Consider the following 24660-nt stretch of genomic DNA (forward strand, 5'->3'; position numbering starts at 1 on the left):
GGGCTGAGGACTGAAAGTTCAGCAAGGGGAAGAGCTAGAAGTATGTCCTGGAGGGTTGTGGGTCTAGGTAGCAGATCCTAAGGTTAGGTAGGGGAACTAAGAATTGGCGGCAGACAAAAAAGCCTGGCAGTTTCATTGTAAAAAAAATGGGCACAGAGGTAGAGAGGCAGCCTAGGTAGGCATGGGGAGCAGTGAAAGAGGGGATCCAGTTTCTCAAGGAGTTATGGAAATAGTGTTCTGCTTAAATATGAAGTGGAACAAAAAACTTTGACAAGAACCAAGTTTTAAACAGAAATATTTAATGAACATATAATTGAGGGGGTAGAAATTGGGGTGAAGGAGTAACATATCAGAGCAGGGCACAGGAGAACCCAACTTGGGAACCAAAATTCTTTTTAATCTGGGTGCCTGCTATAAAACATTCCAGCTACCTCTTTTTTCTCTCATTCAGATTAGGGGCCACAGATTAGACAAAATGCAGGAATCTTAGATTTTTTTTTTCTCTCCTTAAATAGATGGGAAGGACTATCCCACTCTGCCTGGTTAGAGCCACAAAACTGGCAAATTATTATCCTAGGTTGTAAATTCCTTGAGGGCAAGATCAATGTTTCATATAGTTGACATTTAACAAATGTTTGCTTCATGATTGAATGAAAAAAAATTTTAAGTGGAGGAATAGAAGAAATAGCCCTTGAAGGGAAAAGACCATAGACTTAGAAGAGGAAAAGAGGGAAATAGAATGTGGCTTAGCCAGTCACTGCCTAATTCCCATTTCCAAGCAATCAGGGTTAGCCCCCAGCATCCTAGAAATAGATGACATAGGGTGCAAGAGACAAGGCGCTCAAGGAAGACCCAGTCTGTCAAGGACACCCTGTTAAATTCAATATCCCTTTTCTCTCCCATCCCTAAGGGTTTTGCCTCACCTGGAGCCCAGGACTTCTTGTAGCAGTGTACCTTGAAGGAATGATCATAGAGTTCCCTCTCTTCTATAGAAAAACAGCTTCAGAGGGCAGCCCCAGTTCAGTCATCTTTGTCCCTACTCTGTAGTGGCCTCTTTCCCTTGCTATTGAATAGAATTTTCCCTCTAGGCCTTCCTTAGTGATTACTGATCACAAAGCTTTGGGACAGGCATAGTCTCTCTCTCTCTTTTTTTTTTGTGCCTCTTCAGTTTCTCCCCTCTCCTTAAACAGCTTAAAACAGCTCTGGCTGGGACACTCAGGGAAGTAATATGCAAGAGGAAAAGAGGGACCACAAGGAAAGTACTATTACACTAGCCAAGGGTAGAGAGCAGGAGCAAAACCAAAATCAGGGAGCCCAAAGAGATGGAGGGGACCCAGGATTGCAGCCTTCCAGCCAGATTTTTATCCTGAGAAGAAAATGTGGTAGAGAGGCTGTGATCAACAAAGAAGGCACTGTTTCATCACACTTTGACCTCATTACCAAAATCCCCCTCTTCCATCTCCCCCAGGGGGACTTGTTCCCTCCCATCAGGCATCCCTTGGCCCCTACTAGAGGCTCCTCAGACCCAGAGCTCCCTCCTTCCCAAGTTATCAGAAAGCCTAGAGGGACCAAATCCTCCCCAGGAAGGGGACCCCACCAAGTAATTTGGGAAAGATGCAGCCATAAAAAGAAGCATTCACCTGGTCTGTCTCCACTGAATAGGAAGGATCCTCAAAGCCTTTAAAGCTTTTCCGAGAGATGGCAGTGGAGAAGCTTTTGGAAAGCAGTTGGCGATGAAATTCCATCTGAGTTTCAATGGCCTTGGCTAGGGAATGGGAAAGAAGATAGAAACCTCAGGGTATGGAATGAAGAGGGATTGACTGTACCTTAGGATCAGATCCAGATCCAGAATTGGAAGGGAGCTTAGAGGCTATTGAATCCAACACTCTTTTTACAGTTGAATGAACTGAGAGTCAAGAAGGTAAGTGGAAGTTTCCCCAAGGTCCCACAGGTATTAGAGATCCAAGTCAAGATATAGACGCAGGGCCTCTGAATATATATATATATATATATATATATATATATATATATATATATATATATATATATAGCACTAGTGAAAAAGGGTTGGTTTCTGTTTGGGGATGAGAATCCTTTAGTCCCCAGGGATAAAGGTAAAGTCCTTAAGGAGCACCTGGATATGGGGAGAGGAATTGTATAATAGAAAATCACTGGATTAGGAGCCAAAAAATTTGGGTTTGAATCTCAGCTATGCCACTTACTACTGGGCAACCTTTGTTACTTCTCCTTAAGAATGAAAACCCCTTTAGGCTTTTGACTGTTTCATTTTTGTGCTTGTATTTAGAGTGCCTTGCATATAGTAGGAACTTAATAAGTGTTTGTTGAAATGCCAACAAAAACTAAAATGGAACTGAATACTATGTAATTTATTTTTTCTTTTTTTTTTATTGATTTAAAAAAGCCTAACTTCTATTTTAGTATTTGGGGGTTAAATGACTTGCCCAGGGTCATACGGCTAGGAAATGTGTGAGGTTAGATTTGAAACAAGGTCCTCCTACCCCCAGGGTTGGTGTTTGATCCACTGTGCTACCTAGCTGCCCCTGAATACTACGTAATTTCAGTGACTAGGAGTGGTTCCCTTGGAAGAGTTGAGAAAAATAACCCATTCTCCTTTCATTACAGACGTGGGGGACCAGGAGTACAGAACATTGTTTCTCCTACCAAACTCAGTTGATATGTGATTAGTTCTGTTGAATTTTTTTCTTCCTTTATCCCCCCTTTATTCTTTGTGCCAAGGAGATGACTCACAGGGAAGGTATAGGTGAGGGATATAGTTGGAAGTTACATTTATATAAAAATAAAAGATAATAAAAAACCTTTTAAATTTAAAAATATTCTATGGGTTCTATTTTCCTTCCCTGGGCCCCAGTTTCTGACTCTGTAAAATGAAAGGGTCTGTGTAAACACTGACCAATGGTCAATGGGGACTTTCTAGTTCTGATATTCTGACTCTTGGGTAGTTGAGAATCCAACAGTGAGTGAGGAAAAGGAAATGGAAGGCTATGGGAGGCTTGGTGATAGGAAGTATTCCTTATAATACTCCAGATTTGGGGGTCAAAAGGAAGAATTTTGGAGTTTCACACTCTCCAGGAGCCATCTTGCTCCTCCCCTTATGTTTAGGTCAGATGGCTCATCTGTTGGGGGCCATAATCACTTGGGTACCAACCCCCCCTCCCTTCAGTCTTGGCCCTAGGCAACAGCAAAACACACACACAGACACACACAAAATCTCACTGAGGCAGGGATTTCTGGAGAAGGATTCCTCTATATGCTTGCATTCTTCTAGTTGGTTGCCACTCCCTTGGCAGGAGCAGCTCACAGCAACCTCAGCACTGACGTTGCTGATGTAATTGGGGGTCATTACAGTTCCTGTGCAGAAAGATGGTAGCCACCATCAGTCCCCTTCCTCCAACACCAGGCCATCCCCACCTCATTTGATGCCACCTTATCTTTGGTCTCATATACTTCAACCCATGGAGATCCTGGCCATCTAATCCTCCCCAGATGTCTCTCTTCCAGGTACCTCTCCTCTTAGTCTTACCAATCAACCCCATATATGCCTTCAGGCATCGACCAGAATGCCTCTCCACACAGGTCCCGGGAGGGTCCATGTGATAGCAGTACATCTGAAAATCAGCCAGGCGGGATCTGGAAAAAAGGGAAAGTTTCGGAACTGTGACAACTCTGGGAAAGTAGAGTGTTGTGGTCGAAAAAAAATCAAAGTTGGGAAGGAGTCTAGCATCAATGAAAGAGACCTTTCCAATTCCTAGTCTTAGTAGGAATTAAATTTATAGAATAGAATATCACCTTGAGAAAGGAAATGGGAGCATGGAGGGAGAAGAGCAAGGGATAGGAAACTAGGGAAATGGTGAAGGGCACTTTTATTCTTCAAATTCTTATAAAGAATTCTCAGAATTTAGGGACCCAATGATAAATTTATGTGCGGTTCCCTTCCAGAGCCCCTCAAAAGACCAGAATTTGAAAAAACCTTAGGATGTAATATGGGGGTGAATAGAGAGAATACCACTAGTCTCATTTTTATCTGTCTTTAGAGTGAGTATAATAGAATTGGCTTGCTTACAGATTTCCCTTTCTAATACCTCTTGGTTAGTGCCATTCTCTGAGGGAAGAGGTACAGGGAAGCCAGACTAGAAACAAAAGTTTGCCACACTGAATAAGCTGTGATATATGACCGTCATGGAATACTATTGTGCCTTAAGAAATGATAAAAAAAAAAAGTTGAGTACAGAAAAACCTGAAAAGACTTATAAGAACTAATGAAAAGTGAAGGGAGCAGAACCAGAACAGTGCATACAGTAACAGAAATATTGTACAGTGATCAACTGTGAAGAACTAAACTATTATCATCAAAACAAGATTAACCCCAACTGACTTCTAAGTGCTGTCCATAGTCAGAATTTTGTTGGAATTAAAGGATGCCATCTTTCACTTTATTTCCTCCACGAGGTTTTGTTTTTTTTTTAATAATTGTATGTATATGTGTCTTCTGTCACAGCATGGGGAATATGGAAATATGTATTCAACAAAAGCACTGGCATAAATGCAATGATCCAGAACTATTTGGAGGGACATAGGAGAAGGAAAAGAAACCCAGAAGAAAAACAACCGCTTGATCACATGGGTCAGTGGGGCTATGACTGAGAAAGTGGACTCTAAAAGATCACCCTAGTGCAAATACTAATAATGAGGAAATGGGTCTTGATCAATGGCACATGTTAAACCCAGTGGAATTGTGTGTCAGATATGAGAGGGGAGTGGGAGAGGGGAGGGAAGGAACATGAGTCTTGTAACCATGGAAAATTATTCTAAATCATCTAATTAAATAAAAAAAATGTTAAAAAGCACTGGCATAACCTATATCAGACTATTTGCCATTGTAATATCGAGGGGGACTTTCAGGTGGGTGGAGGGAAGAAAGAGAGAATCAGAAATTCAAAATGTCAATGGTCAAAAATTGTTTCTACATGTAATTGAAAAAAGGGAGGAAGTTTTTTTTCAAGAAGACAATGCAAACTTGAAAAAAATTTGCCATAGAAAATCTACTTAAACTATTAATGCAAATTATTAACTATTATAAACCACCATTAATTTATAGAACTATAGGGATCTACCTATTAATATACATCTCCTCTGGGCAGGTCTCAGTGATCAATGAAAAGACATTTCTTGAAAGGCAGAGGGAGAAGGTCTCCTCCTGCCCCATAAGGTCAGACCCACCTGCAGAGAAAGTCTTGAAGGCAGGTGTTCCAAAGTATCAGGCAGTTGGGGAGATCTCCCATTGGAGAAGCACAGCTCGGGGCAATGGTGTTTTGCCGGCGTGCCCCACAGACATCATCTCCGTTATCACAAGGGCAGAATAGAAGTGCATTTGCATAGTGGTCTGCCACCTGCTCAAAGAAGACCCGGAGCTCCTCCTGGCACTTTTGGGGCTGGCATCGAGCCACTGAGCAGACCTCTCCATAGGCCAGGCGCAACTTGCTACATTTGTCATTTAGGGTGCACAGAGTGATAGACTTCAGGCAGAGATCATGGCTCTGGGAACCTAGGAGAGAAGGGAAGCAACCCCCTACTATTCTTCTTCTATACCAGGAAGCTGGACATGGTGCTGCCAACCACCCAGAATCCTCCTCCTCTCCCAGATATAGGTCTCAGCCCTCCCTGGCTGGTGCCTATATTAGCCCTCCTTGATGGTGCTGGAACCTAAGCTCTCTTTCAACCCACTTGGAGCCCTGACACCCAACATAGCCTCCAGGCCTCCCTACAAGTTACTCATTGTTTGGAACTCAAACTACCCATAAGCTTCCCTACAGACTGCTTAGACACAAAAGTAGGTGCCAGATCTTCCCCCTTCCTGGGTTCAAATCTGGCCTGAGACACTTCCTAGCTGTATGACCCTAGGTAAGTCATTTAACCTTAATTGCCTAGCCCTTACAGCTCTTTTGTCTTGGAACTAGTACACAGTACTGATTCTAAGGCAGAGGGTAAGAGTTAAAAAAAAAAGTAATAAGAAATGAGCATAGGCCCCAGATAGAGGCTCAGCACAAGCCATAGCCCTGTTTGGTTGTTCTAGGCTCTATCTGAACATTTCCAAATCTATTCTCAACTCTACCATACCTTTACCCTAATTTAAAAATCCAAATACCATCACCTTCCACTTCTGTAACACACCCCATGGTCACAGATTTAGAGGTGAAACTAATTTCAGAGGTCATCAGGGTCAGAATCTTCAATTTGTAGGTGAGAAAAGTAAGGCTGAGGGGCAGCTAGGTAGCACAGTGGATAGAGTGCCAGGCCTTGAGTCAGGAGGACCACAGTTTGAATCTAGCCTCAGACACTTTCTAGCTGGGCAAGTGACCCAGGAAAGCCACTAAACTCCGATTGCCCAGCTCTTGCCAATATTCTGTCTTAGAAATGATGCTAAGACAAACGGCAAGGGCTTTTTAAAAGGGGGTTTGAAAAAGAAAAGAGAGGTTGACACAGGTAGGTGACTTACCAAAGGATGGCAGAGCTAAGACTGCAGCCCAGGTTCCCTGATTCCAAATCTAACATTCCTTTTGCCTGTGCCAGGCTGCTCCTAATGATTCTTCAATATGAAAAAGCAATGTGGCTTAGTGTGAACAAGCACTAGAACATGGATTCAAATTCATGCCTCTGATGCTTACTACCTGTATGGCCCTCAGCAGGTCACCTAATTTCCAGGGAGCTCAGTTTCCCCCTCTGTAAAATGTGAGGGGGTGGACTAGGTGATTTCTTCCAGATCTAGATCTGAGTCATACAGGCATGGACTATTGTTACTAGTTTTCTCTCCTCATTCCCCATATCTGAAAACCTTTTCAGCTCTGTAGGGAACACAGAGAATTTTCCAAGCTGCCCAGGATGATAGTTAATTACCTCACTCGTTTGGGAACTGATGTCACACCTACCATGCCCTTGAGTTCCCTTCACTATAGAACCCGAGGGACAAATGGTTTTAGTCTGTCTCCCACAACGATCATTTTTTTTTTTAGTGATTGCACTGTGACTAGGACACACTGAACAGCTCCATCTGCCATCCTGACAGATACAAAGAGCCCTTTGCTCTCCCTTGGCTTGGAATCCCTTATGCTATAAGCTAAGAATAAGGATTCTGCCCCCTCCCCTGATACCCAGTTCAAGGTCCCATCTCCCCAGCCCCTGCCTGTTTCCACACACCTGATTCAAACTTGTCCAAATGCAGGTGATTAAATTTCCAAGGTTTGCTGATCACAATTTCCTTATATGGTGAGCCCCCCAGATCATAGTCACCTAGAAAAAAAAAAGAGGTGAAAACATCAGAGACCTGTAAACGGTGGCAGGGTGGGACTTAGATGAGGGGAGGGGGGATGCCAGCTCAGACTCAAAATGAGTCAAGAGCTAGAACCCGACCCAGCCAGAGGGAGACTGCAGGCAAAAGTTGACAAGGGAGGGGCAGGTTGGATTCTCTGGCCATAAGGTATTTATTTATGCCACTTGCCGGGGACCAGAAGATGCTGTATTTTTCTATGGGGGAAAGAAACAGTAGGAGGAAGGGCATAGTTTTTTCTATGGAGGAACAGTCTGTTCTTCAGCCTGAGCTTCTAGGAAGAAGGCTAACTGACTCTTGGGGAAGTGTCCCATGATAAGGAAGAAGAAATGGGGTCTGACTTGGGGGGTAAACCCTAATGGGAAAAGCCTGGGGAAAGGCACCAGAGAGAGAAACAGACTGCCTTGCCTTGCTATTATATGTCTAATTTGGGACAAGATGAACTATATCCTTCCAGCCCTAAATCCATAACCCTGTGGTCCATAAGAAGAATGTGAAGGCAGATGAGCATGACCCAGCAGGGCACTGGGAGTGTGATTTCAGCATCTGGCAAAAGAGGGGCCAGATCTGGAGAAAAAGTAGTGGGTACCAGAAGAGAAACAGTTAGGACACCTTGTCCCTGCCTGCCCCTCTCCCCTAAGCAAATAGGAAGAAAGGATCTAGTACAAAAAAAAAGATCTTTGGGGGGTATATCCCTCCCAAGAAACATGGTGATTATAATGGAGAAAGGGATCAGAGAAGGAAATTCCCCCCCAAAAAAAAAAACAAAAACAAAAAAAAGAGAGACTCCATTTTGCTCTTCTCCTGAAAAGCTTTTCCCATGTGCCTTATCTTTGTCTTTCTCTCTCCTGGTTAATGAGTAGCCTGTCTATCAATAGCAGTGCCAAGCTTCCAGGGGCCTCTGCCAGGACACTGTCTGAGTACTCATTCTGTCTGTCCCACATCACTCTGGACTTGCTGATACTGTGCAACTCTGTATAACTTCTGCATCAGTCTTTGGGAATGTGCAGTACCTTCCCATAGAGCTTGGAGGCACCCTAGGGTGAGGACCACCACAGTAAGAACTGGGTCAAGAGAATAGGAAAAGAGGGCAGTATCCTGGGGGCCCATAAGAATGATTCAAGACAATGCAAGCCTCTTCAGCCATCATATTTCTGCCTTCCCCTTGGCATCCTGCAGAACTAGGGAGAATTCTCTGAACCCAGTCCCTGTCTCTATCCACATGAGAGACTCACCAAAGCCAAGAGTAGAGTGGATGGTCCAGTAGATTGCCAGGCAGGCGTCCTGATTCTTCATGCGCCAATAGCATCTGCAGTTGCTCAGAGAGCTGTTCTTGAGCTGTTGTGCTGCCTCCCGGCAATTCTCCTGCTTTTCAGGTTTCTGAGGAGCGGAGGCCATGAAAGGAAAGCAGGTTTCCAAGTAGAGGAAAGGGGTGCTACAAGTGGGGTCAGCCAGGCACAGTTTTCTGGCGTGGATGCAGTTCCCCGTGGCCATGCTATCCATGGTAGAGAGGTCTCCTGCTTGGGGAGAGATGCCAGGTGAGGGCTGATAAGAGGTAGGGAAGCAATCTGAAAGAACCCAACAGGCAGGAATATGGGGGACACATGGAGGGATATAAAAATGGTGGTTACAAAGAAAGGGAGATAAAAGAGACCAGAGGTGAGGATCCTGCAGGCACCACAAAGCTAAGCAGAAGAGGGCCTGAATCAACAAGAGTCAGGATCATGAGACAGATTCCTGGTCATGGAGCAGATGCAGAGAGAAGAGCATTCCAGAATAACCCAAGTCTGAGGACATTGCCATTCTCCATGGAGAATGTGAGCAATAGCAGGGCCATGATTAAGTTATGGTAGGCAACACCAGAAACATGAAGGCAAGAAAGAAAACCCTAGTTCTTTGGAAGGTTAAGTAGGGACACAGATGGGTTCTGGGCCTTCAATTGAAAGCAGTCTAAAAATGTCTCCGGCCCCAAAAATGGAAGACTAAGTACCAGAGATGGGGTGCTAAATGCTGGCAGTAGTGAACTCCCTCCCCCCACAGCTGAAGGAAGGAAGAGGAGGAATCCCAGGGTCATTTCCTTCTTGCCCTTCCTAGATCTTCTCAACATGGGGGAGCAAAGGCTTTATTTGCTGAGTCCCTCACACTATTTCAGTTCCCTCTGCTCAGTTCAGGGTTCTTTCTACCTACTATTCTAGGCTGCCTTTCTACAAATTAGTGGATATCCTCAAGCCCGTGAAATTGAAAGGCCTCTGATATTTGTGGATCCTGTGTATTTATGCATTATTGGTAAAGCTGAGAATTGACCCAACCATCATGGAAAACAATTTGGAATTTTATTCCCAAAGTCACTAAACTGTATATATCCTTTCTTTTTTTTTAAATACACCTTTACCTTCTGTCTCAGAATCAGTATTAAGTATTGATAGAGGAGTGGAATGGGCAGTTAAGTGATTTAGCCAGAGACACTTAGAAATGTGTAAGGCCAGGTGTGAACCCAGGACTTGGGCCTGGTTCTCTAGCCCTTGAGCTACCTAGCTGCCCCTCATACATACCCTTTAATCCAGTGATCTCACTACTGAATATACACCCTAAGGAAGTCAAAGACAGAGATCCCATTGAAATCCAATTGTGCCTTGGTTTACTGGTGATAGAGAAGTGGTTTCATCTTTGCTCTCCTTTTTTTTTTAAATAACCTTTACCTTCTATCTTAGTATCAATTCTAAAATAGAAGAGTAGCAAGGGCTAAGCAATAGGGGCTAAGTGACTTGCTCAGGGTCACAAAGTTAGGTAGTATCTGAGGCCAAATTTGAACTCAGGGCCTCCTTTTTGCATTTTTGTTTTTTGGTTTGGGGCAGTAAAAAACAAGAAACAAAATCAGTGCCCAACATCTGGGGAAGTTGAACAAACTGTGAAATGTGTATGTGATAAAATATCATTTTTTGTAAGAAATTATGAATATGAGGACATTTGGGAAGGCCTAAATTAACTGATATGAAATTAAATAAACAGAACCAACAATTTATATGATGACCACAATATGTAAAGAAGGCAATACTGAAGGACTTCAGAATTCTGATCATGTCAATAACTAATCATTTGTTTCATAAGAATGATGGTAGGGGGCAGCTGGGTAGCTCAGTGGATTGAGAGCCAGGCCTAGAGATGGGAGGTCCTAGGTTCAAATCTGGCCTCAGACACTTCCCAGCTGTGTGACCCTGGGCAAGTCACTTGACCCCCATTGCCTAGCCCTTACCACTCTTCTGCCTTGGAGCCAATACACAGTATTGACTCCAAGACGGAAGGTAAGGGATTAAAAAAAAAGAATGATGGTAAATGGGACAGCTTGGTGTCTCTCTGGATAAAAAATCAGGCCCAGAGAGCTTTCTAGCTGTGGACCCTAGGCAAGATCCTTAACCCCTTGTCTAGCCTCTGCCTTGGAACCAATACTTAGTACTGATTTTAAGACAGAAGGTAAGGGTTTGGGGGGAAAAAAGAATGTTGGTGAATTATGCCTCCTACCCCTTGACAGAAAAGAAATGAACTAAAGACATGAAAATGAGGCATACATTCTGATGTGACTAATGTGTATATTTGTTTAGTTTGACTGTACTTATCTGTTACAAGAGAAGACTACAGAGAGAAGAGGGAGTCAATATAAAGTGACAATGATGTTAAAAACAAAGGAGAATCAAGAAAAAAAACTTTTAAAAATAAGTGTCTTCACTTCAAAAAAAGTGAACCTATTCCCTCATTGTGCCTTGGTTTATTAGTGATAGAGAAGTGGTTTTGTCTTTATCCTTAATTCTTTTCTTTAAATAGCCCTTACCTCCTGTTTTAGTATTAATTCTAATACAGAAGAGTGGCCAAGGCTAGGTAATAGGGGCTAAGTGACTTGCTCAGGGACACACAGCAAGGAAGTATCTAAAGTCATATTTGAACTTAGGTCCTCCCTGTCCCCAGTCCTGGTGCTCTATTTCCTGTGCTACCTTAGCTGTCCCTGCTCTTAGTTCTAACATGGCCATTCATACCATCTGCGGCATAGGAGGATTGTCTAGACAGGCAAATTGATGCAACAGCTATCATTCCCTGGAACTGCTCATGAAGCCAAGCAGTTTGGTTTGGTGCCTAGTATTTCTGGAATTTCTTCTCTTACTGCCTCCATTGAAAGTAATGTCTTGAAGCACCACTTTGTGGACTAATGCTTCAGTGCAATTCTGGGAGAGCTTGTTGGTAATCTTTCTTGGTCAAAAAACACTGGCTAAGACCTTGAGAGCAAGGAGATTTGGCAGAAATAGTAACAGGTTTACCAGTAGGACAGCAGATTCCAGTATCCCATGGAACCACCTGTTCTATCTGTCTTTTCCCAGGAGAGTATGGTAACATTAGTGGCCAGAGCTACAAAATGATCATTCACTCACTAAAGAACTATTTAAGCAGTTGGGATGTATAAGGCACCATGCTAAGCATAGTCAAGCATCATTGACTTATTCAAAGTTTGCAGCAGGCAAGGCTACGCCCTGCTGCAAAGTTGTATCATTATGTTGTCATAGAAAAAGCACTGGACTTAAATTTAAACTGGGTTTAAATGCCAACTCTGATAGTTGTGACACTATGGGCAACCTCTCCAGGCTTTTTTCTTCATCTATAAAATGAGGGTTATAATATTCCCTCACAGGGTTGTTAAGAGAAAAGCACACTGTAAACTTGAAAATGGGGTACAGTGAATAAAGTGTCAGGAAGACGGATCTTCCTGAGTTCAAATCTGGCCTCAAATACTTACTAGCTATGTGACTCTGGGCAAATCACTCAGTTTCCTCATCTGTAAACTGAGCTGGAGAAGGAAACAGCAAACCACTCCAGGCTGTTTGCCAAGAAAATTCCAAAAGGGTTCATGAAGAGTCAGACAGGACTGAAAAATAAGTCACTAAAAGCAAACCTGAAAGGGCTATACTATGTAAGTGTGTGTCATTGTATTTCCCTAAATTTCAGCTAGGTATTTCTGTTCCTTAACTGATACTGAGGGTGGTGGTGGTGATGTCCTCAGTATTCCTACCATGTGTTTAAAAAAAAAAATCTCAGCAGGTTCCACACATGGAACAACCTTGGCTTCTTCACCCCGTCTAACCTAAATTCCTTTCAAATAAGTTCCCGGTTTTTTACAGGAATGAAAGTATCAAGGCTCAGAATGGGAATGTGCCTCTGAACCAAACCCCCAGTGGTAGGGATGCTGGATATGCTTGGATATGGGGAAGACTTCAGACTAAGGGAGACTAAGGTAAAGAGGGGGATTCAAGGGCATGGCTTCTCCAATCTGCACTCCAATAAAGGAAGAGAAACAGAGGTATGCAGAATATTAGGACCAGTTGCCTAAGCCATCTATGGCATTCAATTTGCCTCAGTTCTGATACAGAGTTTAAGCATCCAGCTGGTCCTCCAGGAACCTCTGACTCCCACCACCTGCTACCCAACATCTTGAGCAAGACTTCTCAGACGCACTTCATCCTTACCCAGCTTGGTGTTTGGGCAGACCATTTAAAACTGTCTGAGACTCGCTGGGGCCCCAAACACATGTTTAGTTCTGCCTTCTCAACTCCTACAGATGTCTGGGGACAGAGCGACCAGCCAGTGCCTCACCGTGTGTTTGAGGCGACGTTCTTTAGTGCCTTAAGTAGATGTCCCAGGCTAAGAGCCTCCATCGTATGTTCCGTTCCATACTCGCCACATACGCTTGCACTCGAGGGCCCCATACATGCATATATACATACATACACACATATACCAATACATTTACACTAACGCCCGTACTCACCCGCTTGGAGTAAAGGAAGCAGGGACAAGAGCAACAAAGCGAACAGAAACAGCAGGACACCCGGCGGCATGGTGCTGCAGGCGCGGTGTATCTGGCTCCACGAGTGCGCCTGTCTCAGCCCCAGTGGGTCCTGCCCAGCCCAGCCCTGCCCTGCCCTGCCCTGCCCTGTCCTGCCTTGCCCTGTCCAGCCCTGCCAGTCCGCTCCTTCCCGCTCCGAGAGTCCCTCTGAGGCGCCGCCTCAGCCTCCGCCCCTCTCTCCACCCTGAGCAGCGCCTACATACTAAGCCCCCCACTCCAGTCACACACTCAAGAACTCCCATGCAGATAAAAACGGACTAATACAAACCTAATTCATTTGCCCGGAGGGTGGGCTCTGAGACTAGATCGCAATTGGGTAAAAAAAAGAATCTTCTGCGGGACGGAGGTGCATAGAAGGAAGAAGTTTGGGACACTTCCTCCAAGGAGAAATTTGGGGAGGTGGGAGACGCTCTTTTGGTTCCACATCTCTACCTTAGGACCTAATTTAGGAAACTTTTGGTGGGATTGGGGAGCTGGGGTAGGGAGTGGGGCAAAGAAGGAAGATATTTGTTCTCCCCTAGAGAAAGACCGTGTGACTCAGGTATCTGGGTGCCTCCGCCTACAACCTGCAGGTGAGCAGAAATTACCCAGTGGGTGCAAAAGAAAGAACACTTTCTTACTTTCCTATATCAACCCGACACCCAGAAAACATCAAAGATAAGCACTAAAAGTGAAAAAAAACAAAAATTTAAAACATCAATACCCTACCAAACCAATCAGTGCTTCTTTTCCTTCCTTCCTTCTTTTTCTTTCTTTCTTTCTTTCTTTCTTTCTTTCTTTCTTTCTTTCTTTCTTTCTTTCTTTCTTTCTTTCTTTCTTTCTTTCTTTCTTTCTTTCTTTCTTTCTTTCTTTCTTTCTTTCTTTCTTTCTTTCTTTCTTTCTTTCTTTCTTTCTTTCTTTCTTTCTTCCTTCCTTTCTTTCTTTCTTCCTTCCTTTCTTTCTTTCCTTCTCTCTCTCTCTCTCTCTCTCTCTCTCTCTCTCTCTCTCTCTCTCTCTCTCTCTCTCTCTCTCTCTCTCTCTCTCTCTCCCTCCCTCTCTCCCTCCCTCTCTCTTTCTTTCTTTCCTTCCTTCTTTCTTTCCTTAATTTCAGTCAATACTGTGTGTTGGTTCTAAGACAGAAGAGGAGTAAAAGCTAGACAAGGGGCTGTTAAGTGATTTTCCCAGGATCACACAGCTAGGAAGTGTTGGGGGGTCACATTTAAAACCAGGACCTCTTGACTCCAGGTCTAACTAAAACTCTTCTTTTTCATAGAATACACATTTCTGTTTTCCATTTGCACCTTCAAAACAACTCTAAGGGATGATATAGGATTCTTCATATCATTGACTCCATTTTGCAGATGGGAACATTGGGGCCCCAAGAGGTGAAGTTACTTAGCTCCTGTTACCTGATGGCTGGAAAGTTAGACTTGAAACCTAGTTCTCTTGATTCTCAGTCCAGAGCCCTTTTCCCCTACCAGTTTACAATTGTGTATGTGCACCTGTAGAAACCCAGCTCCCTCTGCCCTATCAGACAGAATTTGGCGTCTGGCATATTATCAGTTTCTGTGACCCAGAGGGATGATTCAGTACCAAAGACCCCATTGGAGGAAGCAGGAAGCCCAACGACAGATGATAGTCTGGAAAGTTCTCCCTTATTTCTAACCTATCATCTGTACTTCCACTTGCTTAGTCCATAGTGAAGATGGAAAGAATGTCAGCCACTGAGCAACTTAGCCATATGTCGTTTGCTTTTTTCTCTTAAATTTTATTTTATTTTGACATGTCTTTTTTATCTTTAAATATGCTTCCATTTATGTATGATTTCTTTTCTTTTCTTCCTCTCTTCCCTCCCACCTCCCAGAGACAGCAAGCAATTCCACTGGGTTATACAAATGCTGTCACTTAATACCTATTTCCATATTATTCATTTTTGCTATAGAGTGATTTTTTAAGGCCTAAACCCCAAATCACATACCCATATGTACATGTGATAAGATAATATGTTTTGCTTTTGCATTTCTACTCCCATAGATCTTTCTCTCAATGTGGATAGCACTCTTTCCCATAAGTCCTTCAGGAGTGTCCTGGCTTGTTGCATTACTACTACTAGCAAAATCCATTACATTGGATTTTTCCACAGTGTTTTACTTTCTGTGTACAGTGTTCTCCTGGTTCTGCTCATTTCACCCTGTATCAGTTCATTGAGGTTCTCCCAGTTCATATAGAATTCCTCCAGATATCATTCCTTATAGCATGGAATAGTATTCCATCACCATCATATACCACAATTTGTTCAGCCATTCCCCAATTGAGGGACAACCCTTCATTTTCCAATTTTTTTGGAAAATGAGTGCATTAGCCATATAATGTTGTGTGGCTCTATTAGGTTAAATGATGTGTCTTGGGATTAAGTTATTGGGTTTTCCAGTCTAATTTCCCCCTTAAAGAATGCCCTGAGAGAATGTGGAAAAATAAGCAGGACAGTCAAAAAAGGAAAGAAGGCTTTCCTTTTACTGATGGAACAAGGATTTTTCCCCCTACCCCTATCCACTCCCCTTTTCACCTCAGCCTCCTCTCCTTTACTACAAGAGCAGGCTTGGCAGAAGGCCCGGGAGGGAGGGCATTGAGAGGCACTATATAAACCCCTGAGATTTATCAGCTGCTGTGCCTGAATACTCCCATTTTGTAGTGGCCTCTGGGGGCATTTGCTGATGTAATCAGCCCAGAGAGAGAGAGAGAGCTATTCCAGGTGGGGGTGTAAATCACCCTTCATGAAGCTGAAAAGGAGACATGTGGCCCCAGATAAGGAGGAAGACTGACAGTGGCCTCAGTGTCCTTCCACCCCTCATTAGCCACTAGTTTCTAAGCTTTAATGCACTTTAAATAGAGTTTGTGCTTCATTTTATCTGTCTGCACTGCCAGCATTAAAAAGGGACCCAATAAAGTAAACATCTATATTTCTCTCCTTTCACTGGGGTTGGGGGGGATTGTGGGTATAGAATGTAGCATATGCTGTTTCAAAATCTAAACTAAAGTACTTTCAAGGCAAGGGGGAGAGACAGACAGACAGACAGACAGACAGACAGACAGACAGACAGACAGAGACAGAGACAAAAAGAGAGACAAAGAGAGAGACAGACAGAGAAACAGAGAGAGAGACACATAGACACAGAGAGACACATAGACACAGAGAGACACAGAGACACAGAGAGACAGAGACAGACAGACAGAGAGAGAGAGAGGTATTTTAAAATGAAAGATATAAAAATGACCCCCAAAAAGGTCATAAAGAAAAAAAGACTGTTGGCTTCCCTCCCTTCTGCCCTAGCTCTGGCTCCAGCACCCCTTACCTTATTTTGGCACAGTTCCCTTTGTTTTCTCTAACCTTGTGTCTTCCTTCACTGAGACTTAGGAAAAGTTTCACCTAGGATGCCACCAACTTCTCTCTCATGTTGCTAGAAATGGAAGAAAAAATTAAAACATTAAAAAGGAAAAATGCTTGAGAAGTATAGGACAAGGACCAAGACTTCAGAAAGTTAAGCATTAACTATGACTTAACTCCAGTTTTTGCCCTTCCTCACAAGTAAATCTAGGGGATGGGAGAGTCGAGTGGAGAAGTACTTTTGTTCACTATGTCCCTAAAGTTTCAGCATATGCGCTATTGATCTAGCATTGAAGTAGATGTCAGGTGAAAATGCGGGTCTAACCAGCTTAATGCCACACCACAACCTAAGGAAGATAAGGCTGGTCTCTCTGAATCAGGGAACAGTCCAGGAATATGTGGGCCCTTAGAATGAGTGAGAGTATCTTTAGAGCCCTAGCAGGCATGAGATTTAGTAAGAAGTAGGCAGTGCCATGGACTGAAAGGACAAACACTCCATCCAGCTAAGGTTAATATTTGCAGCACCATCCCTTACTAGAGATATCCTTTGTGACATTGCCAGCAGTCATTCCCACCCACCAAGGAAGGAGGCACATCCTTTGGATGCCCGGCAGATAATGTGTCATCCCTTTTATAGAAAGATGATGCTCTTGACCTATCATTATTAGAGAGGATAAGTTGGCACTTGGGTCCTTTTTGTAACCAATACATACATTTATGAGATGATGGAGGTTTAGGGATAAGTTTGTGGCAATTCAATATTGTTCACTGTACAAAGCTAACTGACCCGATGGGGAGAATTAGTACATTTTTTCAATTGATTTAACTGAGAGATATGGGGAAACTTTGTAACTCAATGTGACTGCGTGCTTCAAAGTCAAGGGCTGTTCCTATAGGGGGAAAATGTGGACCTACAGCTACCTCATCAGCAATACTGTTACTTGTGCTTATTTCTAAAGGGATGTTGCCCTTCTCTTACCTCCTTGACATCAACATATAGAATTATTAGGAAGTGTACTTGCTGTGAGAGGGGTAAATTGAAAATCTAAAACCAAATGCCAGACTTTCCAATTCCACACCCTTGAAATGATTTGGTTTTCTCATTTTCTTGTCAAACTACACTAATTCTGTCCCCAGGACCCCAAGAAATGGAGGCAGTTGGAATGGAATGAAAGGAGAGATCCCTTTGCTTGAAGGCTGAGACACTCAAGAGTCTTGGCTCTAACACTAGTCATGTAATTTTAGGTATACCCACAGAACCTCTCTTTCACTGTAAAAATGAGGGAAAGGGGCAGCTAGGTGGCTCAGTGGGTAGAGAGTATGGTCTCAGATACTTCCTAGATGTGCAACCTGGGTGAGTCACTTAACTTCAATTGCCTGGCCCTTACGAATCTTAGTACTCATTCTAAGACAGAAGGTAATGATTTAAAAATTAAATAATATGAAATAAAATGAGGGGAGTAACGGGCAATGTGGTATGGGCGGGGGGAGCACCAGACTGGGAGTTAGGAGACTTTAGTTCCAGTTCCTGAACTGCCTCTTGGACAAATGATTTTCTTCAACTTGTTCATTTCTAAGATTACAATAAGATCAATATTTGTGATAGGGGAAAGGCTATGTAAATGTTGTTATTGTTGAGGGAGCTCCCTGTTTATTTGGTTGAAATGTTTCTATGAAAATAATAGCAACAGGGCAGCTAAGTGAGAGCCAGGCTGACTTGCCCAAGGCACACCGCTGGGAAATTGCAGAAATGAAATTCAAACCCAGAGCTTTCCTGACTCCAAGTTCACAACTCTAGTTTAATAAATTAGCTTTCCTTTTTCAAGTCTCTTTAACTCAAAGGAAGCTGTCACTCAGTTCCCTGAGCCTCTACAGATAAAGGTTCTATTGTGGCAAGAAACATAGATTAGATTTATGGGAAATGAGCTTGAGATGAGTTGGACTAGAATAGATTATTGAAGAGGTGGTGGTGGTCATTAAATAAATGGAAATTACTGGTAGAAATATAGACAAAGATCTTTTTAGAATAATCTGTCCAGTAGATACAGTTGTGTATAGAGATAGAAAAAAAAGGAATAGATGATTCTTTCCAATAGAGAAGTGTCTTTCAGTGCCTTTTCTTCTGACTACATAGAAATAATGTAGGGAGGGTAGAATAAATGCTCCATTGTTCTTTGTATTGAAGGGAAATTATGATTACAATATTCCAAAATAATGATGCTAATGGGATGTGGTATGTATTCATAATAAAGACACCTATTGTTAGCTTTGCCATGTTTGAGTTTACTTTGTAACTTGGGGGAATTGATCATCAATAATACTGTCTTAGAGCCACAAAGACACTTTTATTCATTTTTTTAAACCCTTACCTTCCATCTTAGAATCAATACAGTATATTGGTTCCAAGGCAGAAGAGTGGTGAGGGCTAGGCAATGGGGGTTAAGTGACTTGCCCAGGGTCACACAGCTGGGAAGTGTCTGAGGCTAGATTTGAACCCAGGATCTCCCATCTCTAGGTCTGGCTCTTAATCCACTGAGCCACCCAGCTGCCCCCTATGCTGATACTTTTAAATAGGCATAGCTGATGTCATGTCATTTCTCTTGATTTTCCTTACCTTGACTTTTAAGTAAATTTAATAAAAAGAAGGCAGTTAGCTAAGGCATTTAATATTTGCAGCACCATTCCTTACTGGATATCCTTTCTGTCTCTCCATTTGTGTGTATGTGTTCAAGTATTTAAAGGAATTAGATTTCCTTTAGTTATATCTCAGCTGGTGTTGGTTGGAGGCAATATGGCACAATAGAAAGAACAGTGATTCTGAAGGCTTAGGTTTAAGTGTCCTTTCTGAGGATTCCTTCCTGACATGACCTTGAGTGAGTCATATAACTTCCCTGGAATTAATTTTTTTTTCAAAATGAGATGTCCTAATATCAAATGTAATCAACTTTGCTATTATCAGTATTGCAATGATCCAGGACAATCCTGAGGGACTTATGAGAAAGAACACTATCCACATCCAGAGGAAGAAGTGTGGGAGCAGAAATACAGAAGAAAAACATATAATGATCACTTGTTTATACAGGTATAAGATTTGGAGTTTTGGTTTTAAAAGATTACTTTATTACAAAAATAAATAATACGGAAATAGATATCGATTGATAACACTTCTATAACACAGTGGAATTGCTTGTCAACTCCAGGAGGGGGGAGGGAAGAAGAGAGGAGAACATGAATCATGTAACCATAGAAAAAAATTTTTTTAATTAAATTTGTAAAAAATGAGATGTCCTCATTCTCCAATTGGCAAATGGGCAAGGGACATGAATAGGCAATTTTCAGTCAAAGAAATCAAAACTATCAATAAATACATGAAAAAGTGTTCTAAATCTCTTATAATCAGAGAAATGCGAATCAAAATGACTCTGAGGTACCACCTCAAAGATTGGCTGACATGACAGCAATGGAAAGTAATGAATGCTGGAGGGGATGTGGCAAAATTGGGACATTAATACATTGCTGGTAGAGTTGTGAATTGATCCAGCCATTCTGGAGGGCAATTTGGAACTATGCCCAAAGGGTGCTAAAAGACTGTCTGCCCTTTGATCTAGTCATAGCACTGTTGGGTTTGTACCCCAAAGAGATAATGAGGAAAAAGACTTGTCCAGGAATATTCATCCCTGCACTCTTTGTGGTGGCAAAAAAAATTGGAAAACGAGGGGATGCCCATCAATTGGGGAATGGCTGAACAAATTGTGGTATATGTGGGTGATGGAATATTCTTGTGCTCAAAGGAATAATAAAGTGGAGGAATTCCATGTGAACTAGAACAACCTCCAGGAATTGATGCAGAGTGAGAGGAGCAGAACCAGGAGAACATTGTATACAGAGATTGATACACTGTGGTACAATCGAATGTAATGGACTTCTCTACTAGCAGCAATGCAATGATCCAGGACAATTGAGGGACTTATGAGAAAGAACGCTATCTACATTCAGAGGAAGAACTGTGGGAGTAGAAACACAAGAAGAAAAACAACTGTCTGACCACAAGAATCGATGGGGATATGATTGGGGATGTAGACTCTAAATGATCATCCTAGTGCAAACATCAATGGTATGGAAATGGAGCTTGATCAATGACACATGTAAAACCCCAGAGGAATTATGGGTCGACTATGGGGGAGGTTTGGGGAGGACAGGGAAAGAACATGAATCTTGTAACCATAGAAAAATATTCTAAATTGATTAATTAATTTTTTTTTTTTTTAGTGAGATGTCCTAAATGACCTTTGAGATCTCTTCCACTTGAGAGGCTTTTCTCCTCCCTAACCAATAGAGAATTCTAGGTTAAGGGGAGGAAGAAGTAGTTCTCCATATCTTTATTCACTCTTGACTTCGAACTAGAAAATCCAAGTCTAAGTTAGGGCAGTATTTGGCAACACAGAAGCTTTGGTTTGTTATTTCCTTCTCCAGCAGCCACCCCAGTCTCTACTCAACTGCAGTGTAGCACATTTTATTAATCATTTATCAATTCCTGGTACAATGTGGGCCTGGAGGGCTATTGGACCTCAGAGCTTACCTGAAACTTTCCCCCATTCCTACAGACTAATTCCCTTTAAGACTCCTCACCCCCCCCCCCAGCCATTGCCCCCTACAGGGCCAGCTACCAAATCCCCAGGAGTGACAATCACATCTGGAAAAACTACTTAGTATAAAATAGCATGAACCATAGGGATGTATACTATTTCATAATGGCATAGTTCAGGTGGAATTCACTTTATCCAATAAGATACTCCCACAAAATTACATGTAAATCAAATCATATTTGATATTCATTGGGGAAAAGCTATTATTTAAAAATTTTGCAAAGAGAACAATCGCCTACATTTATGAATCCAAATTCTCATTTAACAGGTTGATTTTAAAAAACGTACCACTGGAAGTAGCTAAGTAGTAAAACGGATAGGACTCAAGAAGACCTGGGTTCAAATGCGACCTTTTGTTACTTTCCAGCTGTGTGACCCTGGGTCACACTTAGTCACACTTAGCCCCAATTGCCTCGCCCTTGCTGTTCTTCTGTCTTAGAATTGATACTAAGGCAGAAGGTAAGGGTTTATTAAAAACCGAAAACATGCCACATTTGTATTGGTGCTACCTTCCTAGGAAAGATTTCTGCCATTTTCACCTCAAGGTAGCTCTTTTATCTGAGGAGGTTTCCAAGGAGTGTCTACAGAGTCATTAGGTCAGGCACTGTTACATAAACTGCTTCTACTTGACGTTTAAAAGAACCAACTTAAGTATATGGTACTCTTTGGCCACTGAAGAGCTTTGCCATGGCACTGAGGGGGCACAGAAACATGAGGGTGCCACAGCGAGTGGGCAAGAGTTCTCAAAGAGGAATTGGGAGGGGCAGCTCATGCAAGCTGTACCTTTCTCCCTTTTTTGGTAGCTAGGGTACAGCGCAGGTAGAAACCAGCTACCTTAGGATAGCATAGAGTGCCCTCTGCTGTAAAAAGTCCTTGTCGCACTCCCTGTCTGAAAATACAGCATGTGCTGTGAGGCTGCAGCCAGCACACTACTCACTTGTCCTCCGACTCCTTTTAAAAATTTCCCCCTTTTCCATAGAAATATAAACTGAGCTTTCCAATCAAGCTGGAATAAGTCAGTATCCTCACAAACCCCTCAAAAAAAAAAAAGAGGAGAAAAACTAATAAAAATTTTAAAATTCTCATCCAAGATAGGAAACAGAATTAATGGCGAATGGGCAATTTTAAACTTCAGCCTCATCTAGATAATGATTTCCTAATCTCTTGGTTCTTTTCTGTATCCAGTCAGTTGCTAGTATCCTTCAATTTGTTCTCAGGTTCAGATGTTTACCATCTCTCATCTATACTATGGCGATAACTTCCTTGTTGGGTGCCATGTCTCATTTTTTCTTTCCAATTCAGCCTCTAGTTTCCAAAGGAATATTTCTCCAAATGACTTTGCATATATTTTGTATTTACCTATTTATATACATCTTAGAGTATCCCACTCCCAGAGACTGGGTTTCTTTTTTTATTACATTCTTTTTTTTATTTGGTCAATTTCAAACATTATTCCTTGGATACAAAAATCATTTTCTATTACTCCCTCCCCTCCTGACACCCCTCCCATAGCCGACACACAATTCCACTGGGTATTACATGTGTCCTTGATCCGAACCCATTTCCATGTTGTTGGTATTTGCACTAGGATGCTCATTTAGAGTCTATATTCCCAATCATATCACCTCGACCCCTATAGTCAAGCATTTGTTTTTCTTCTGTGTTTTTACTCCCACAGGTGAGACTAGGTTTCTTAAGGAAAGGGACATACATTTTAATCTGTAGCTTTAATGTCCAGCACACAGTAGGCATTCAATAAATGCTGGTCAAATTAGATGGAATTTCCAGTCCTAGGTAACTAGTGCTTCTTTCACATTTCCACCAGTCAATGTTATAAAGTCACGAAGTTTGATGGAATTTCAAGGTCTTTTCTATTCACATAATTCAAGTAGGGCTTTATTTAGACCACCCAAATGAGATACTCCTTTTAAAATGGGGGAGGGGGGTGCAGCAGGGAAATAGCCAGAGCAGTCTGAGACAAGGGATGGAAAATACAGCCAGGAAATGTTTTGTCTCATTTCTCTCTGAAATCAATCAGCAACAAACGTCATTGGAAATACAGTGGAGATAGTGGTGCTACCTGGTTAAGATTAAATTAAATGAAGGTCGTATTAATCAGTAACATCAGAAGGGTTGGCTTACATATCTGCAACTACTTTTTTGTATATTGTTGAATTATTTTCAGGGATGTTTCATCTCTTTGGTTTTGTTTTGGTGGAGCTTTTTGATCCTTAAGATTTTTCTTGTGCAGATGAATAGGTGAATAAGTAGATTGAGTGCCAGGCTTAGTGATGGGAAGTCCCAGGTTCAAATCTTCAGATACTTCCTAGCTGTGTGTCCCTGGGCAAGACACTCAACCCCCATTGCCTAGTCTTTATTGCTCTTCTGCCTTGGAACCAATACACAGTATTGATTCCAAGAGAGAAGATAAGGATTTTAATTTTTAAAAAAAGATTTTTCTTATATTTTCTTTGGCTCTCACCCATATATATGAATATTTAAGGGTTAATAGAAGCATGACACTAGAATATAGCTCTATCAGGTTGTTATGAAGTGGCTTCTTTGGGTTTCACTTGGCCTAGAGGATATGTGAAGTCCTTTTTAACAAATCTTGTGATTAACAAAAGTTATCAGTGTATTTCTTAAACTTTTTATAAATTTCATCCCATTTTCTTTTGTTCTTTCCTTAATAGTTTCAAATTCCTGCCTTGAACTCCATTTTTAAAAATTGCCTTATCAAGAAACAAACATTTCTATTTATTTTTTTTAATAAACCCTTACCTTCCATCTTGGATTCAATACTGTGTATTGGCAGAAGAATGGTAAGGGCTAGACAATGAAAGTTAAGTGACTTGTCCAGGATCACACAGCTAGGATGTGTCTGAGGTCACATTTGAACCCAAGACCTACTGTCTCTATGCCTGGCTCTCAATCCACTGGGCTACCCAGCTGCCCCCAAGAAACAAACATTTCAATATATGAAGAACAGAAAAAAAGATGGTATGTAAAACTACAAATTTCTATTATATAGTTCTTTTAAAATTATACATGACATTTAACTAGCACTCAAACTACCTTGTTTGTCTGTATTTCCTTCTGAACTTGCGTAATATTCTCTTCTGTGTTGTTTTTAATTTTAATTGTATTTTTATTTTTTTAATTAATTAATTTAGTCAATTTAGAACATTATTCCTTGGTTACAAGAATTATATTATTTCCCTCCCTCCCCTTCCCCCACACTTTCCGTAGCCAATGCACAATATTATTGGGTATTACACATGTCCTTGCTCAGAACTTATTTCCATGTTGTTGGTGTTTGCATTAGGATATTCATTTAGAGTCTACATCCCCAGCCATATCCCCTAGACCCATGTATTCAAGTAGTTGTTTTTCTTCTGTG

The 24660-nt window shown here is 41.9% G+C and overlaps 1 protein-coding gene across 1 annotated transcript; it reads right to left on the reverse strand.

Moving 5' to 3' along the window:
- Window positions 1-279: 279 nt before the first annotated feature.
- On the reverse strand, window positions 280-13392 carry GFRA3 (GDNF family receptor alpha 3). The gene is made up of 8 exons (XM_007473675.3): window positions 13173-13392; window positions 8599-8880; window positions 7234-7326; window positions 5260-5584; window positions 3563-3669; window positions 3256-3390; window positions 1641-1765; window positions 280-1366 (listed from the first exon to the last, which is right to left on the reverse strand). The coding sequence occupies exons 1-8, from the start codon at window positions 13240-13242 to the stop codon at window positions 1271-1273; spliced, it is 1233 nt and encodes a 410-aa protein (XP_007473737.1). The 5' UTR covers window positions 13243-13392; the 3' UTR covers window positions 280-1270.
- Window positions 13393-24660: the final 11268 nt, after the last annotated feature.

The sequence above is a fragment of the Monodelphis domestica genome, chromosome 1 (assembly GCF_027887165.1).
Source record: "Monodelphis domestica isolate mMonDom1 chromosome 1, mMonDom1.pri, whole genome shotgun sequence".
In the NCBI taxonomy this organism is placed as follows: Eukaryota; Metazoa; Chordata; class Mammalia; order Didelphimorphia; family Didelphidae; genus Monodelphis; species Monodelphis domestica.